The following is a 15,870-nucleotide window of genomic DNA, read 5'->3' as shown; positions in this document are numbered from 1 at the left end:
ACAGTGGGAGGAGAGTACAGGCTGAAGTAAGAAAGACCAGCAGGGTCTTCCATGCGTACCCTTGAAGGCCATGGATTCTATTTGGATTTTATTCTGAAGCAAGTGCATTTTAAGCAAGTAAATTATGAGATCTTATTTCCCTTTAAAAAAGAAAAAAAAGGTTGATCACTCTGAGTGCTGTGTGAACAGTGGGTTGGGGTGAGGGCAGTGTGGAAGCAAGGAGATCAGATATTAGACCAGAAGTCTAATAATGGGGGCTTGGACTAGGATGGTGGTCTTGGAAATTGAGGGAAGTGGATCAATAGGTTTTTGTTTGTTTATTGTTGTTTGAAATAGAACCTGTAGGACTTACTGATGGATAGAATATAGGGGTATTAGAAGGCACACTGACTCTGGGTTTCTGACTTAACTGACTGGAAGAAATGCGGTGCCATTTAAAACGTTATGGGGGGAGGATCACGTTGAAGGAGCTTTAAAAGCTTTAAAAGTTGAGGTTCCTATTAGATATACTAGCAGAGGTGTCAGTGGGGAGTTGGAATGTGAATCTGGAGTTTTGAGCCATGTCAGGGGTACTGGGACAGGTGCCTGGGCCAAAGAAGCTTAGGTGAGGAGGATGAGGAATTGGGGAGAGGCTCCTCAGGAAGCAGTGCTAGGGCTGGAAGATCCTAAAGGTGGCAGGGGCTTCCTGCGCATCTCCCAGCTCTCGCCGACTCATTGGTATCGTTTAGTTTTCAGTGGGGCCCAGTCTTTTTCCCTTTGGGCCTGGTTCCTTCCTGGATCCAGGCATCTTTCTCACCCCGCTCACACCGGCTTTTCCAGTTAAGCGGGAATTAGGAAAAGGTCTGGGACCAGCCCTCTCTTCGTCAGATGCATCTTTGCTCAGGTGCCCAGTGACTCAGTTTCCCTGGTCACACATTGAATTCCTCGCCATTCCTCATCATTAGCTCGAGGACTGGGGATCTACATATGCAAATGAATAATTATAAATAATTACAGGCCGAATCATTGGCTACACTACAAATAGAACTTAGGCGTCTTGACTCAGATGCCTGGGGTTCTTCCCACCGCCCAGCGGACGCTGCGTCCGCCCCGCCACCCGGACCCTTCCGGCGTATTCGCAGCAGTAACAGGTTTAGTTTCTCGGTGGCCCCCTCTCGCTTCCGCGCCCTGCGCCGTCGCCGGACAAGTCGTAGGCGGGCAGAGGGCGGGGCCTGACCTGGCCTGGGGCGGGGCTCCATAGTGGGCGGGGCTTCCTCGAGTTCCGGAGTCCAGTCGCTGGCCGCCTTGCTGGAGCGGACATGCAGCCGCCGCCCCGAAAAGTGAGCTTGGCCCTGAATGGGGGACTCCTGGCGGGCTGGGGGAACGGAGAGAGCTAAGGGGGCATCCGACTTGGGGTAGGAGACGGGAAGTCGGAAGGGGTCAGACCCTAAACCAGAAGTAACAGAGGAAAGAGCTCAGCCCCCCCGGCCCCGCCCCCTCACCGCTCCCTGCGCGGAGTGTTTTTTAGGTCCTTGCGCTGGGGTCTTCATCCTCTCTTTGCCACCACAGGTGAAGCCGGCCCAGGAGGTGAAGCTTCGCTTCCTGGAACAGCTGAGCATCCTTCAGACCCGGCAGCAGAGGGAGGCGGATCTGCTGGAGGACATCAGGTAGCCCCCCCAACCCCCTTCATTTACACTCATCTTCGTCGTTGTGCGCCACTTCTCCCCAATATACATGTGCTGGGGTGGAGGAACAGGGGCCAAGAGCTCCCCAGCCGACCCATCCACAGCCCTCACCCTAGGCCTGGCCTCTCCAGATACTGGATAGGAATGCTCCCCCACCTAACCCCCCCCAACCCCCTCCCACCCACATAAACACACAGGAACCCTCCCTCAAAGCCCTTGACCCCACACCACTACCCCCAACCCCACAATCAACCTTAGGGCAGAATCCCTCTCCCTCTTCCAGACCTGTTAGAAGGCTGGCAGACATCGTACCCAGGCCCCCATCAGTCTTCACCTCTAAGCCTACAGATGAACCTCTGGGGTGGGGAGGATCCTGCTGGGGCCCGGGGCAGTAAGGTGAGGGTTTCCTGTGTTGCAGCTGCCCGAGGTGATCTCAAGGACTCCCATCAGTCCTATTCCCTCTGGGTGTAGTTACACTCTAGGAACCTGGCTCCCCACAACCGCTCCCTCCTGCCCAGAGTAGAGGACTGAGGATGGGAGAACAGGACCAAACATAACCTTATCCCCCACCTCACCCACCACCTGCAATCTCCGCAGATCCTACAGCAAGCAGAGGGCAGCCATTGAACGGGAGTATGGGCAGGTATGGGACTTTTCTCTGGACCTTACCTCTTGTTCCAGCCTCTCTTACATCACCAGTAATGTCTGTCCATACCTATCCCTGTTGTGGTCAAGAGCAGATGCCTAGAGTCAAGCAGACTGGTGTCAGATCCGTGTTGTGTAATTATAGCCATGTGATCTTGGACAAGTTACTTAACCTTTCTTGACCTCAGTTTCTTTCTCTGTGAAATGGGAATAATAATAATACCTTACCTTCATGTAGGGTTGTTATAAGGATTAAACAAATTAATGACTATAAGGCATTTAGCAAAGCAAGTGGCACATAATGTACCCAAAGAATGGTATGATTATACTCTGATCTCATATTCTGCCAGTTGGGGTGGGTCTTTGAAAGGGAACTTGGTTCTGTGATGGCTTTTTCACTAGGCACTCCAGAAACTGGCTGGCCCATTCCTGAAGAGGGAAGGGCACCGGAGCAGTGAGATGGACAGCAGGTGGGCCCTATGGAGGGGGAGGGCCACAGGGGCCAAAAAGTGATGGGGAGCTCAGCTCCAGGAACCTGTGGGGATGAAGGCCTAGCAAGTGGGGAGGGCACGTGAGCTGTAGGTAGAGCTGACACAGCAGCAGCAGAGGAGCTGACCCAGCAAGGACACTGTGGGTAGGGTGGAGGGCAGGAGTGAGGCTTGTGGCTGAGCTAATGGGCTGATCGATTGATGAGCTCCCAGACAAGGGAGGATGGGAAAGCACTCTGTCTCCCATGGTGTTGGTCAGGGGGCGGGGGGCGGGGGTGGTCTCATGAAGCTGTGGAGTGCTCTCCTCCTCAACACAGACCTTCTTTGGGGAGGGGCAGGACAGTGTTCGGTGCCTGGCGCTGCCTGCTGGATGCCACTGTGGCTGGGGGCCAAACCCGGCTCCAGGCGTCCGACCGATACCGTGACCTAGCAGGGGGTACAGGGCGGAGCGCCAAGGAGCAGGTGCTTAGGAAGGTATGGCTCAGAGGTTGGGGTGAAGGAAGAGCTGGCTTGGGACCAAAGGTGGTCTAGGTCAGGACTTTGTGTATGCATCCCAATAGGGAACAGAGAACCTCCAGAGGGCACAGGCTGAGGTGCTGCAGTCTGTCCGGGATCTGAGCCGAAGTCGGAAGCTGTATGGGCAGCGGGAACGTGTGTGGGCCTTGGCACAGGAGAAGGCAGCTGATGTCCAGGCCAGGTGGGGTCATGGAGAGTGAGGAAGCCCAAGGTTGGGGAACAGGGAGGTGGGGCTGTCTAGGGGTGGAGCCAAGTCACCAAAGCTGGGCCTGACTCTGATCTCATATTCTCCTACTTGGGGTGGGCCTGACTCCTTTCTCTCATCTGCACAGGCTAAACCGAAGTGACCATGGGATCTTCCACTCTCGGACCAGTCTCCAGAAACTGAGCACCAAGGTTCGAGGGATGAGGGCATGAGTGGGGGCAGGGAAGAGGCGGGCAGAGTAGTCTAGTGGTTTGGAACCTAGGTGCATATGTATGAAAGACTGGGTTGAATCCAGGCTCTCCTACTTCCTGGGTGGGTAACCTTGGTTAATTTACTTCATCTCTTGAGCCTTATTTTCTTCTATAAAATGGAAAGAATACCCTTCTTTTTCAGTCCTTTAATATGCATTTATTGAGGATCTGTATGTACTAAGCACTGTTCTAGACACTATGGATACAGTGGAGAACACTACCAATGGAGTTCCTGCCCTCACAGTCTGGTTAAGAGAGACAGACAGCAAATAAATACTTAGATTAAGATGAAAATAAAACAAGGTACTATGATAAAGAATAACAAGGGGGTAGAATTTAGAGGGAGGCCTCTCTGAATAGGTGGCCTAACTGTCAAGAAGGAGCTGGCCTTGCAAAGATCTAGGGGAAGAACATTCCAGAGAGAAGAAATGGTGAGTGCAAAGGCTCTGAGGTGGGAATAACTTTGTAGGCTCGAGGAACTGAGAGAAGGCCAGTATGGCTGGAGTACTGTGAGCAAGGGAACAAGCACTTGAAAAGAGGTCAGAGAGGTTGCGGGGGCCAGCTCATATTGAACCTGGTGGACCATGGTAAGGAACAGTGGATTTTATTTTAAATGCGTGCAGAAGGCACTAGAGGATTTTGAGCAGGAGTTGTGAGTATGCAACATTTTAGTGCAGTGCCAGGCACATAGTAAGCACTCAATAATGTGAGAATCCATTCTGGATCTGGCTTCTCAATTGGTCTTGGAAGGACTCTGGGGGTCTAGGGCTTCCTATTGACATCAGTTTACCCTCCTAGCTGTCCGCCCAGTCAGCCCAGTACTCCCAGCAGTTGCAAGCAGCCCGCAATGAGTACCTGCTTAACTTGGTGGCTACCAATGCTCACCTCGACCATTACTACCAGGAGGAACTGCCAGCTCTGCTCAAGGCCAGTTTTAACCCAGACACCCCTGTCCCTCAGCAAGGAGGGAAAGGAGGACCTCCCCCTGCTTCTTGATCCCCATGACAGTGGGTGGTGCAGGGGATCTTGTCTGCTTAAAGTGGGTAGATGATACATACATGGGCTCTGGTTCTGCTCCTAGCTGGCTGCATGGCATTGTACAGTACACTTAAATCCTTCCGAACCCCAGATTCCTCATCAGGGATAACCCTTTCTCTGCCTATCTTATAGCACTAGTGGGGCTCAAAGGAGAGAATGGATGTGAACGTGTGTTTTAAACTTCTAAGTGCTCTGCACACGAGGGCCTTTCTCATGTAGAATGTCTTCTCTCCTCCTTCCTATACCTCATGCCCATCACCCGTGAAATCTGGAACGAGCCTATTTTACAGTAGAGGTCTGGTAGAGGTCTGGGGGAAGGGTGGTGTCAGTATCTTGGGGTTCTCTCTAGGCCCTGGTCAGTGAGCTGTCAGAGCACTTGAGGGACCCCCTGACCTCCCTGAGCCGCACTGAGCTGGAAGCCACAGAGGTCATCCTGGAGCATGCCCACCGCGGGGAGCAGACAACCTCCCAGGTGAGGGCTGTGGCCTCTAAGAGCTTCCCCAGGGATCCTTTTTACCCTTCCCTCCCAATGCAGCCCTCTTTGCTTCACACATTGTCCTTTTTCTTCCAAGAAGTGCTAGGGACAGGATTGGAGAGTGAGTCAGTGAATGAGTGACTTTGACTTTTCCCAACCCCTAGGTAAGCTGGGAGCAAGACCTGAAGCTGTTTCTTCAGGAGCCTGGCGTATTTTCCCCCACCCCACCTCAGCAGTTTCAGCCAGCAGGGACTGATCAGGTGAGATCTTCCTGCTTGTTGGAACCAGGCCACATATAAAGGCGACTATGATTTAGGCCTCCTCCATTATCTTTGTCTTTGTGTTAACTTAGTGAGTGTTACACCATGGAGGGGGGTTTCAGAACTCCAGCTCACCTCCCTCCCAACAGGATACACACACACACAAAAAAACACACCTCAGTCCACCTTTCAGTCACTTGACTGCACCATCCTCTTCATTCTACCTCTGTCCCTCGACCTGGATCCCATTTCTGAAGCTCTGTATCTCTGTGTCCACATTACCTGTGTCCATGACCGTAGGCATGTGCCCCTTTCTCTTTGTCCTTGTCCTTGGAGGTCAAGACAGAGTGGAAAAAGGAGGGAACTGGAGAGAAGGAGCAGCCTCAATCCTCCTCACAGCACCCCCTGACCCATTCAGGTGTGTGTCCTGGAGTGGGGAGCAGAAGGCGTGGCTGGCAAAAGTGGCCTGGAGAAAGAGGTTCAGCGCTTGACCAGCCGAGCTGCCCGTGACTACAAGATCCAGAACCATGGGCATCGGGTGAGGTGGGGGGCACAGGTGTCATGTGCACCTTCTTGTCTCAGCAAGAAAAGCTGAGAGAGGGGACCTTGGAGCCATTGAGGGTGTCATGGAGCTACAGAGGGGAGGGAAAGGTATTTTAAGGTAACAGTGTGGCACGGTAGTTAAGAGCACAGTTTTTGGAGCTAGACCGACATAGGTTCAAATTCTCTTCTGTTGTTTCCTAGTTCTGTAACCCTGGGTAAGGAAGTGACTTAACCTCTCTGGACTTCAATTTCCTCATCACTAAAATAGGGCCAATAATAGCGCCAACCTCATAGGGAAGATTAAATGACATAATGTATGTGATGCAACTAGCAAAGTACCAGGCCCATAGTAAGTCATGCCCCACAGTATTTCCACCCACCCCTGTTCTCTGCCTTCCCAACCAGGTACTGCAACGACTGGAGCAGAGGCGGCAGCAGGCTTCAGAGCGGGAGGCTCCAAGCATAGAACAGAGGTTACAGGAAGTGCGAGAGAGCATCCGCCGGGCACAGGTGAGGCACACCCCTGAGGTTAGGGATCCCACCTTCTCAGGCAAGCCCCACTCCCTCTACTCCTCTTTCTGATGGTGGGAGGAAGGAAGGGAGAAGCAGAGAGTAGACACTGCCGTCAGCTAGGTTCCACTAACTTACTTCCTCTCCGTGGCAGGTGAGCCAGGTGAAGGGGGCTGCCCGGCTGGCTCTGCTGCAGGGGGCTGGCTTAGATGTGGAGCGCTGGCTGAAGCCAGCCATGACCCAGGCCCAGGATGAGGTGGAGCAGGAGCGGCGGCTCAGCGAGGCTCGGCTGTCCCAGAGGGACCTTTCTCCAACCGTGAGCTCCTCCCCCAACACTACCCATCCTTACTTAGAAGGGAAAAACTCCAGTGGAAGGCAAACCCTATAAAACGGGAATCACAGTTGTGCCTAACTCAAAGGGTTATTGCGAGGCTTAAGTGAAATCATTCATGTATCATTCTTTGCATAATTTCTGGCATAGAGTCCTCAGTAAATTTTTATTATGAGCATAATAGAATGATTAAGAAGTAGGGTTCTGGAGCAGTCTGTAAGGGCTTTGAGTACCAGCCACTCCACTTGTGAGCTGTGCAATCTCGAAAAGTGACTTAACCTTTCTGAACCCCAGTTTCCTCATAAATAAAGTGAGGTTAATAGTTGTGGAAAACTATTAACACTGGGTCATTATGAAGATTAAATGAGACAATATACACAAGATACTTTGCATTGTACCTGGCACATAGTACGCACTCAATTACTGTAACTCTGCTATTACTGTTAGTATTATCCTGCTCTGTGGTGCCTGTGGTTGTGTACATGGTGAGTGGATGGGTGCAACTGCTTTGGAGGGGGATCCATGGTGTCCTTTAGGGGAAAGATGGAAGAGTGGGAGATAGAACCAGTGCTTGAGAGTGGGCCCCATATGAGGTCTGTTCTTTGCCCCTCTAGGCTGAGGATGCTGAGCTTTCTGACTTTGAGGAATGTGAGGAGACGGGAGAGCTCTTTGAGGAGCCTGCCCCCCAAGCCCTGGCCACTAGGCCCCTCCCCTGCCCTGCACATGTGGTATTTCGCTATCAGGTATGAATGGGGGTGGGGACCTCTGATGGCCAAGGGTCGGGGACAGCCAAGTCCTGAATCCTTCATGTGTGGCCCAGGCAGGGCGTGAGGATGAGCTGACAATCACGGAGGGTGAGTGGCTGGAGATCATAGAGGAGGGAGATGCTGACGAATGGGTCAAGGTGGGTATGGGACCCTGGGCTCTGACCTTGGGTTGGGGGCAGTAGGAGGGACTTCTCTGTGGCCTCCATAGACCCTTCTAGGCAAAGCTAGAAGCCTGAGTAGAAGAGAGCCAGGGTCATGGACTGCTGAGGTAAGTCTAATATCTGTTCACATTGCTGGGTGAGCAGGCTCGGAACCAGCACGGCGAGGTAGGCTTTGTCCCTGAGCGGTATCTCAACTTCCCGGACCTCTCCCTCCCAGAGAGCAGCCAAGACAGTGACAATCCCTGCGGGGCAGAGCCCACAGGTAAGAAAGGGAAATTTTGAGTTGGGGACCCTGGGTATGGAGAAGAATTGTTAGGGGTTGTAGCCCTGGGGTGTCACGGTCCTGGGGCACCGCCACCCACCTCCCTCTCACCGTCTCTCCTGGGCCTCTGTAGCATTCCTGGCACGGGCCCTGTACAGCTACACCGGACAGAGTGCAGAGGAGCTGAGCTTCCCTGAAGGGGCACTCATCCGTCTGCTGCCCCGGGCCCAAGATGGAGTAGATGACGGCTTCTGGAGGGGAGAATTTGGGGGCTGTGTTGGGGTCTTCCCCTCCCTGCTGGTGGAAGAGCTGCTTGGCCCCCCAGGGCCACCTGAACTCTCTGACCCTGAGCAGGTGAGGCTTACCTTCTCCCTGAACTCCCCAGGCACCTCTGGGTTGACCCTCCCATCCCAATAAAGCCTCATATTCATCTTAATGCCCCCTCTGCTCCCCAGGTTTACCTCCTATAGTGGCCTGGGCCTCCCCATCTCCTATGGGGGGGCAGGGGAAAGGGAAACCAAGGCAGCCTTCATAGGAGTTTGGGGGTCCTACTTTAGTGCTGGATAGATCTGAGTTCAAATTTCTATTGTATGACTTGGGCAATGATTTAACCTCTCTGAGCTTGTTTCTTCACATGTAAAATGGGGATAATACCTACTTTAGCAGGCTCACTGTCATAATTAGAGATAATCGAGGTAAAGCCCTTTTTTTTTTTTTTTTTTTTTAAACAGCGTTTCCCTCTTGTTGCCCAGGCTGGAGTGCAATGGTGCGATCTCGGCTCACTGCAACCTCTGCCTCCGGGGTTCAAGCAATTCTCCTGTATCAGCCCCTTGAGGAGCTGGGATTACAGGCACGTGCCGCCATGCCCGGCTAATTTTCTATTTTTAGTCGATACGGGGTTTCTCCATTTGGTCAGGCTGGTCTCAAACTCCTGACCTCAGGTGATCCGCCTGCCTTGGCCTCCCAATGTGCTGGGATTATAGGCATGAGCCACCGCGCCCCGCCGAGGCAAAGCCTTTAGTGCAGTGGAATGCAGAAGGTGTTTCAATATAAGATATCTGTTGTTAAAATGTATATACATACAACAGAAAGAGAATAGGAGTGGGCATCAGGAGAACTGGGTTCTAGCCAGCACTCTGCCAACAACTGGCTCCGTGATTTTGGACAGCTGGCTTAACCTGGGTCTCACTTCTAACATAGGAGTCATATTATTAAAAATGCCTACCTCATGGGGTAGTGGTGAGGATTGAATGAATTAGTACACGTGAAGTGCTAGCAGAACACTTGAGACATAGTAAACATAAGCGTTCAATACATATTGGCTGTTGAAATATTTGTCAGCTACACCCCCCACCTGAATGCAAGCATTTGGCCACTTCCTGTATTGGGAAGTGATGAGGAAGGAACTGGAGATGGGATGAGAGGAAAAGCTGGTAAAACCTCCCCGCATGCCAGGAATAACTCTGTGCCCACCCCACCTCCAGATGCTGCCGTCCCCTTCTCCTCCCAGCTTCTCCCCACCTGCACCTACCTCTGTGTTGGATGGGCCCCCTGCACCTGTCCTGCCTGGGGGTGAGTGGACGGAATTGGGAGCCCTGGGAGGCTAACAGACAGGAAGAAGGAGGAAGCTTGGACTCCCAGGTCACGCTCTGGTCCTCACCGTGCCCTCAGGCATCTTGCTTGGTGGAGAGCACTTGCCTGGGCTCTGGAGCCAGGCTGACTGGTTCAGGTCCTGCTCTGTCATTTCCAAGTGTGTGGTGGGATTCTGAACCTGTCTTGGCGTCAGTTTATGTTCTTTATGAGGTAAGGAAAAGGTACTAGCTCATTGAATTCTTATGAGAGTTAAAAAAGATGCCTGTGGACTACACAGCATTGTGCCTGGCACACAGTAAGTATGCAGTCACTGTTATTATTTTAAAAATTAGCTAACTTCTCTCACGGTGTCCTCCCAATATGCACTTTTTGCTCCTGGTGTCCAGATACCTAGCTTTGTATCATTATTTTTTCTGATGCCCACTTTTTATTCTTTTTTAAATATCTATAGCAGTTTTATTTTATTATTATTTATTTTAGATTCAGGAGGTACATGTGCTTGTTTGTCATATGGATATATTGCATACTGGTGGAGATTGGGCTTCTAGTGTACCTGTTACTCAAATAGTGAACATTGTACCTGATAGGTAATTTTTCAACCCTCGCCCCTGCCTCCACTCCTACCTTTGCCCCCTTTGGAGTCCTGGGAGTCTGTTATTTCCGTCTCTATGTCCATGTGTACCCGTTGTTTAGCTCCCACTTATAAGTGAGAACATGCAATATTTGGTTTTCTGTTTCTGAGTTAATTCACTTAGGATAATGGCATCCAGCTCCATTCATGTTGCTGCAGAGGACATGATTTCATTCTTTTTTATGGCTGTGGAATGCCTGCCTTTTCTAAAACCTTCTGGTACTTCCACCTTGTCCACAAGGAGTCTCCCTCCCTGGAGTTACCACCATCTTCACCACCCCAAGTTCACTTTGCATGACTTAGCACTTAGTCATTTATTGTGTTTGTTGAGGTTTCATTATTGGTTTCTTGACAGCCATTGGGGGTGGGAGCGCTATGTATCCTATCTCCCTTTGTTTTGTACCTTGAGCAGAGCTGATTATACAGCAGTTGCCCAATAAATGTTGAGGACAGTGGATAGAGTGATGGGATTTTATGGTCTAGGATGGTGACCATTAATTTAACAAATATTAATAGAATGCCACTGTCCTAAGTGCTGGAGATACAGCATTGAACAAAACAAAGTCTGAAGACTGACTTGTGGTTCTTATTTCCAGACAAAGCCCTGGACTTCCCTGGGTTCCTGGACATGATGGCACCTCGACTCAGGCCGGTAAGGGCCCTTGCCTTGGAGGAGATTGTATGTAGAGGGGTTATTCCAACCAGTCCTGTTTTGTCTGCAGGGCTGAGGGAATAGACAGGGATACCCTTAAGGGAGAACTCTGGAGCACTAACTGTGTGTTCCCCACAGATGCGTCCACCACCTCCCCCACCGGCTAAAGCCCCGGATCCTGGCCACCCAGATCCCCTCACCTGAAGGCCAGGGAAGCCTTGACCCCCAGTGATGCTGCTGTCCCTATCTTCAAGCTGTCAGACCACACCATCAATGATCCAGAACAACACAGCCAAAAGCTGGAATCTCCCTTATTTCCACCCTCACCTCCAAGGGTGGAAACTTGCCCCTTCCCATTTCTGGGGCTGGAACCCACTCCTTTTTTTCCCATTGTTCTATCATCTCTAGGACCGGAACTACTACTTTCTCTTCTGCCATCACCCTATCTAGGGTGGTGAAATGCCTGAAATCTCTGGGGCTGGAAACCACCCATCAAGGTCTCTAGTGGTTCTGGCCCACGTCTTTCCCCACCCTGGCTCCATGACCCACCCCACTCTGGATGCCAGGGTCACTGGGGTTGGGCCGGGGAGAGGAACAGGCCTTGGGAATCAGAAGGAGCTGGAGCCAGGATGCGAAGCAGCTGTAATGGTCTGAGCGGATTTATTGACAATGAATAAAGGGCACGAAGGCCAGGCCAGGCCACGGCCTGGGCCTCTTATGCTAAGAGGGCAGGGGGCCTACGGTGCTATTGCTTTAGGGGCCCACCAGGGGCAGGGGCCTGCTCCCAGCTGCCACGCTCTATCATATGGAGCGAGGTGTTGGGGAAGGCGGGGCAGGCAGCCTGTTGCAGGCAGGGGAAGGAGAAGAGACTGAGGGGCTGTGACCTCTCCTGAGGCTCCCAGCCTGAGACTGTGCAACTCCAGGTGGAAGTAGAGCTGGTCCCTCAGCTGGGGGGCAGTGCTGTCCAGTGGAGGGGAGGGCCTTCACGTCCACCCACCCCCTGGCCCTGCCAGCTGGTAGTCCATCAGCACAGTGAAGAAGGAGACTTGGAGAAGAGGAAGAGTAACAGTGTTGCTTCCTGTTCAAGCTGTGTCCAGCTTTTCCCTTGGGGCTCCAGGACCTTCCCTACCTCCACCACCAAACCAAGGGATTTATAGCAAAGGCTAAGCCTGCAGTTTACTCTGGGGGTTCAGGGAGCTGAAAGGCTTAAGTATTTTAAATAGGTGACATGAAGATGAGATTACCTCATTTAGGGCTCAGGCAGACTCACCTCACATACTCCCTGCTCCCTGTGGTAGAGACACCTGAGAGAAAGGGGAGGGGTCAACAATGAGAGACCAGGAGTAGATCATATCAGTGCCCCCCAGAGTAGAGAGCAATAAGAGCCCAGCCCAGTGCAGTCCCGGCTGTGTTTTCCTACCTGGTGATCGGAAGTGTCTGGTTTGCTTGGCTGCCCATTTGCCTCTTGAGTGGGCAGCCCTGGGCTTGGGCCCCTCCCTCCGGCCCTCAGTGTTGGCTCTGCAGAAGCTCTGCAGTTCCCTTCAAGTGCACGAGGGGCTAGGCTGCTGTCCCTGAGTCCTCCATTCTGTACTGGGGGGCTGGCTAGGACCTGGGGCTGTGGCCTCTCAGGGGGCAGCCTCTCCATGGCAGGCATCCCTGCCTTGGGCTGCCCTCCCCCAGACCCCTGACCACCCCCTGGGTCCTGTCCCCCACCAGAGCCCCAGCTCCTGTCCGTGGGGGAGCCATCACGGTGTTCGTGCAGTCCATAGCGCTTCTCAATGTGTGTCACCCGGAACCTGGGAGGGGAGGGAACACTGGGGTTTAGGACCACAACTCAGAGGCTGCTTGGCCCTCCCCTCTGACCAGGGACATCCTGAGTTTGTGGCTACTTCCCTCTGGCCTAAGGTAGGGGAGGCCTTCTCAGATTGTGGGGCACACTGTGTAGCCTGACTTCTGCTGGAGCTCCCAGTCCAGGAGGAAAGAGCCAAGGCCCACTTTTGGGATCAGGTGCCTGATCATTGGGCCCCCTACCTCAGCCTCCCTTTCCCTGGAGCACCTGCCCCACCTGCCCACAGAGAACACAGTGGTCTCCCCTGTCCGGGGGCGGCTTTTTCCTTCCTTGGAGCGTCCCTGACGGACAAGTGGAGGCCTCTTGCTGCGGCTGCAATGGATGCAAGGGGCTGCAGAGCCCAGGTGCACTGTGTGATGATGGGAGGGGGCTCCGTCCTGCAGGCTGGAGGTGGCATCCACACTGGACAGCAGGGAGGAGGGGAGCAAGGGTAACATTTCCATTTCCCTTCATGTTTTGTTTCTTACGTTCTTTCAGCATGCTCCTTAAAACCCCAGAAGCCCCAATTTCCCCAAGCCCCATTTTTTCTTGTCTTTATCTAATAAACTCAATATTAAGATGTTAGTGACCACATGTTCTTCCTCCCAGGGCTGTTTGCTAAAAAGAACATTGCTTAACCCAAAGGAGTGGCACTAGAGGTGAATGTTAGGCTTGATAATATCTAGATGAGAGATGGTTTGAAGGAATCGAGATTTCTACAAAACTTCTTTCTTCCTATAAGTTAGCCAGCTTTGCCCTTCCCCCAACCCCATACATGCAAGGAGGCTGAGAGAGGATTGTGCTGGAGGAGAGGATACTCTCCAAGGCAAGCTAAGTCATGCTGGCCCTTGTTTCCAGCTCACCTGGACAGCTGCACTGTCCCTTCTCCTTCACTGTCCCCCAGCATCTCCTTCAAGGCCTCAGCATTGGCTGAGGGAAGAAGGAAAAGAGGGAGTCAGTGGAGGTGGAGGTCAGGGCAAGAGAAGGTTGGAGAAGAGGGAGCAAGGGGCTATGCTAGACCCACCTTCATTTTGGATGATGCAGCGAACAATCCTCTCTACTGTGTCCTCATTCATGTCATCGTCCTCAGCTGAAGGATGAAAGAGATTGGCAAGGAAGCAGGAATGAGTCAGCTTTGGGGGAACATTACCTGGTGGCTCCCATCATTTATTGCTTGGGACATACCCTTTTACCTACTTGCTGTCATGCTGGACCTCAGCATTTCAGGGACCAGAAAAGATGGGGACACCAATGCAAGACCAAGACTACCATCCAGAGGACCCTTCCTGCCCATGCTGCCTTCTCTAGTTTTGCTTTCAGAGTGGTGTCACCCCACTTGCTAACTCAAGAGTGCATTACTAGGCTTCCTGAGCAGGTTTGATCAGGATTTGGCCTGGGTCTGTCGGTCAGGGAGGCAGAGGTGTGGGGAGAAGGGTGAAAGGTGACTGAGCCAGGGTCCCAGGCTCCTCACTCACGGGGCTGAAGCTGGGCATCGTCAGGCTCAGAGCCCCTCGACGTGCGGCAGCGGTAGCCCTTCTTCTTGAGCACGTGGCAGATCATGAAGCCTACCAGGCCCATGAGGAAGAAGACCAGCACAAGCAGGAAGAGCATATACAGCCCATGTTGGGGCGGTTCCAGGTCAGGCTGTGGTTCCGACATGAGGCCCTGGGGGGCGAGCGCGGGCCAGGGCGCCTCCTGGGTTTAGGGGGCTGCAGCTGGGAATGGGGGAGGGGTAGGAATGCCGTCCTCAGGATCTGAAACAGGCACGTCTAAGACGTCCGGCTGAGGTCCGGCCCCACCCCCTACCCAACCAGGGAGCTGTCCGGGCCAGGAGTGCTGTTTCGCCTTTCGGCAAGAGGTCAGCGGCAACGCAAGCTCTCTACCACGACCCTGGTCCCGTTTCCCCGACGCCCCGAGCGTTCCCCTTTCCAGCTCGTTCGCGCTTCTGTCCCTCCCAAGGACACTGCAGCACGAGATGGGACGGCATTCTTAGGCGGCGGGAGCAAAAATCGTGCCTGAGTCAGCGCCCGCACCTCCTCCGCGCCGGCCTGAGCCAGGCCTCTGCAGCCCCTTCCTCTCAGTATTCCCGCACCCCTCTCCCTTTTTGGTTTCTCCCACCCTGACCACCTGGCCCACCCGGTACCGGTGATTTGGTTCTGGTTCCGGCTTCTGCTGGGGTTCCGGCTCCAGGGGCGTCCTAGTGCGGCTCAGGGCCCCCGACGCCCTTCCGGCGCTCATCCCTTGATTCCTCCCCTCCCCCTTCGCCGCCTCACCGGCCCCGGGCTGTGGCTGCGGATACCCGCGCCGTGGCAGGCGGGGGGAGGGAAGGACAGAGAAGGATGCGGGCTGGCTGAGAGCGGCGGCAGGCTCCGGGCAACTCCGGCCCTGGGTCAGGGAGATCGCCACCGCAGCCGCCCTGGCTTCCCAAATGCCTTCGCCCGTCGCGGGCCCAGGACCACGGGGCGGAGCGCAGGTGTGCGGGGCGGAGAGCGTGAGCTCTGCGCGCGCGTGACTGCGCCGGGCCCCCCCGGGGCAATGTGCGGCGCCGAGTCTGGGTTCGGGTAGGGGACAGGCGTTCCGGCGTGGGTGTTGTCCACTGGTCTATCCGGTACGCCTGGAGCAGCTCCTGCCCTCAGATGCCCCGACCGAGCGGAGAGTCAGGAATCTTCTCCGAGGGCTGGGGGAAGCCGGCTTTCCGCACCTTTGAGGGACGGAGTGGCGGGATCTTCGGAGCTTCCTAGAGAAGTGACCACGGCCTGCGCCCGGTTTGGGGCAAGCGGCTGGATGGGGTGGCTCGGCTTCCCGAGGATCTGACCCCCGGCCGGAGACAAATGGCACTCGCATTCTAGGAGCGATGCTGCCAGTTCCCTGCCCAACCCGGGACGCTCAAAGCCCCAGATCCCGGGAGAGCTGAGCCGGCCGAGGGGCGGAGCTCCCCTGGGGGCGTGGCCTGGGTGTGGATGGAGGCGGGGCCGCAACGCCCAGTTCCGCAGAGGCAGGCTACGTGCTTGCGCAGCACGCACGGCCGGGGAGGGGCGGGCGGCGGGCGG

The 15,870-nt window shown here is 54.0% G+C and overlaps 2 protein-coding genes across 18 annotated transcripts; one reads left to right on the top strand and one right to left on the bottom strand.

Moving 5' to 3' along the window:
* Positions 1–1,228: 1,228 nt before the first annotated feature.
* On the top strand, positions 1,229–13,405 carry FCHSD1 (FCH and double SH3 domains 1). 7 transcript variants are annotated; one of them, XR_008525020.2, is made up of 21 exons: positions 1,229–1,319; positions 1,549–1,646; positions 2,262–2,307; positions 2,712–2,779; positions 3,136–3,271; positions 3,358–3,494; positions 3,646–3,709; positions 4,568–4,696; positions 5,157–5,279; positions 5,447–5,542; positions 5,961–6,080; positions 6,491–6,595; positions 6,750–6,911; positions 7,541–7,669; positions 7,747–7,830; positions 7,999–8,116; positions 8,250–8,470; positions 9,601–9,688; positions 10,190–10,296; positions 10,937–10,992; positions 11,131–11,210. XR_008525020.2 is itself a non-coding variant. In XM_024246697.3 (20 exons), the coding sequence occupies exons 1-20, from the start codon at positions 1,299–1,301 to the stop codon at positions 11,194–11,196; spliced, it is 2,067 nt and encodes a 688-aa protein (XP_024102465.1). In that variant the 5' UTR covers positions 1,229–1,298; the 3' UTR covers positions 11,197–13,405.
* RELL2 (RELT like 2) lies at positions 11,636–15,779 on the bottom strand. 11 transcript variants are annotated; one of them, XM_063724511.1, is made up of 8 exons: positions 14,957–15,779; positions 14,296–14,535; positions 13,845–13,910; positions 13,684–13,750; positions 13,058–13,243; positions 12,413–12,788; positions 12,263–12,296; positions 11,636–12,037 (listed from the first exon to the last, which is right to left on the bottom strand). In XM_063724511.1, the coding sequence occupies exons 2-7, from the start codon at positions 14,477–14,479 to the stop codon at positions 12,264–12,266; spliced, it is 912 nt and encodes a 303-aa protein (XP_063580581.1). In that variant the 5' UTR covers positions 14,480–14,535; positions 14,957–15,779; the 3' UTR covers positions 11,636–12,037; position 12,263. The 11 variants fall into 11 exon arrangements, 10 of the variants coding, with proteins under 10 accessions (XP_063580581.1, XP_002816067.1, XP_063580579.1 ...); XM_002816021.6 differs by having other exon boundaries at positions 14,964–15,741; XM_063724509.1 differs by having other exon boundaries at positions 14,296–15,404.
* Positions 15,780–15,870: the final 91 nt, after the last annotated feature.

This window comes from Pongo abelii, chromosome 4 (assembly GCF_028885655.2).
Source record: "Pongo abelii isolate AG06213 chromosome 4, NHGRI_mPonAbe1-v2.0_pri, whole genome shotgun sequence".
NCBI lineage: Eukaryota > Metazoa > Chordata > Mammalia > Primates > Hominidae > Pongo > Pongo abelii.
This window is presented reverse-complemented; position numbering and strand designations above follow the sequence as displayed.

Bases quoted from the DNA above. Each gene is read 5' to 3' on its own strand.
- FCHSD1 (XM_024246697.3), top strand. From the start codon at position 1,299: ATGCAGCCGCCGCCCCGAAAA. The intron at 5,543-5,960 runs GTGAGATCTTCC...TGACCCATTCAG, and splicing joins AGCCAGCAGGGACTGATCAG to GTGTGTGTCCTGGAGTGGGG. The intron at 6,596-6,749 runs GTGAGGCACACC...TCTCCGTGGCAG, and splicing joins AGAGCATCCGCCGGGCACAG to GTGAGCCAGGTGAAGGGGGC.
- RELL2 (XM_054555996.2), bottom strand. From the start codon at position 14,479: ATGTCGGAACCACAGCCTGACCTGGAACCGCCCCAACATGGGCTGTAT. The intron at 13,244-13,683 runs GTGAGCTGGAAA...CCTGCTGTCCAG, and splicing joins GGGACAGTGCAGCTGTCCAG to TGTGGATGCCACCTCCAGCC. The intron at 12,789-13,057 runs GTGGGGCAGGTG...CTCCCCTCCCAG, and splicing joins ACTGTGTTCTCTGTGGGCAG to GTTCCGGGTGACACACATTG.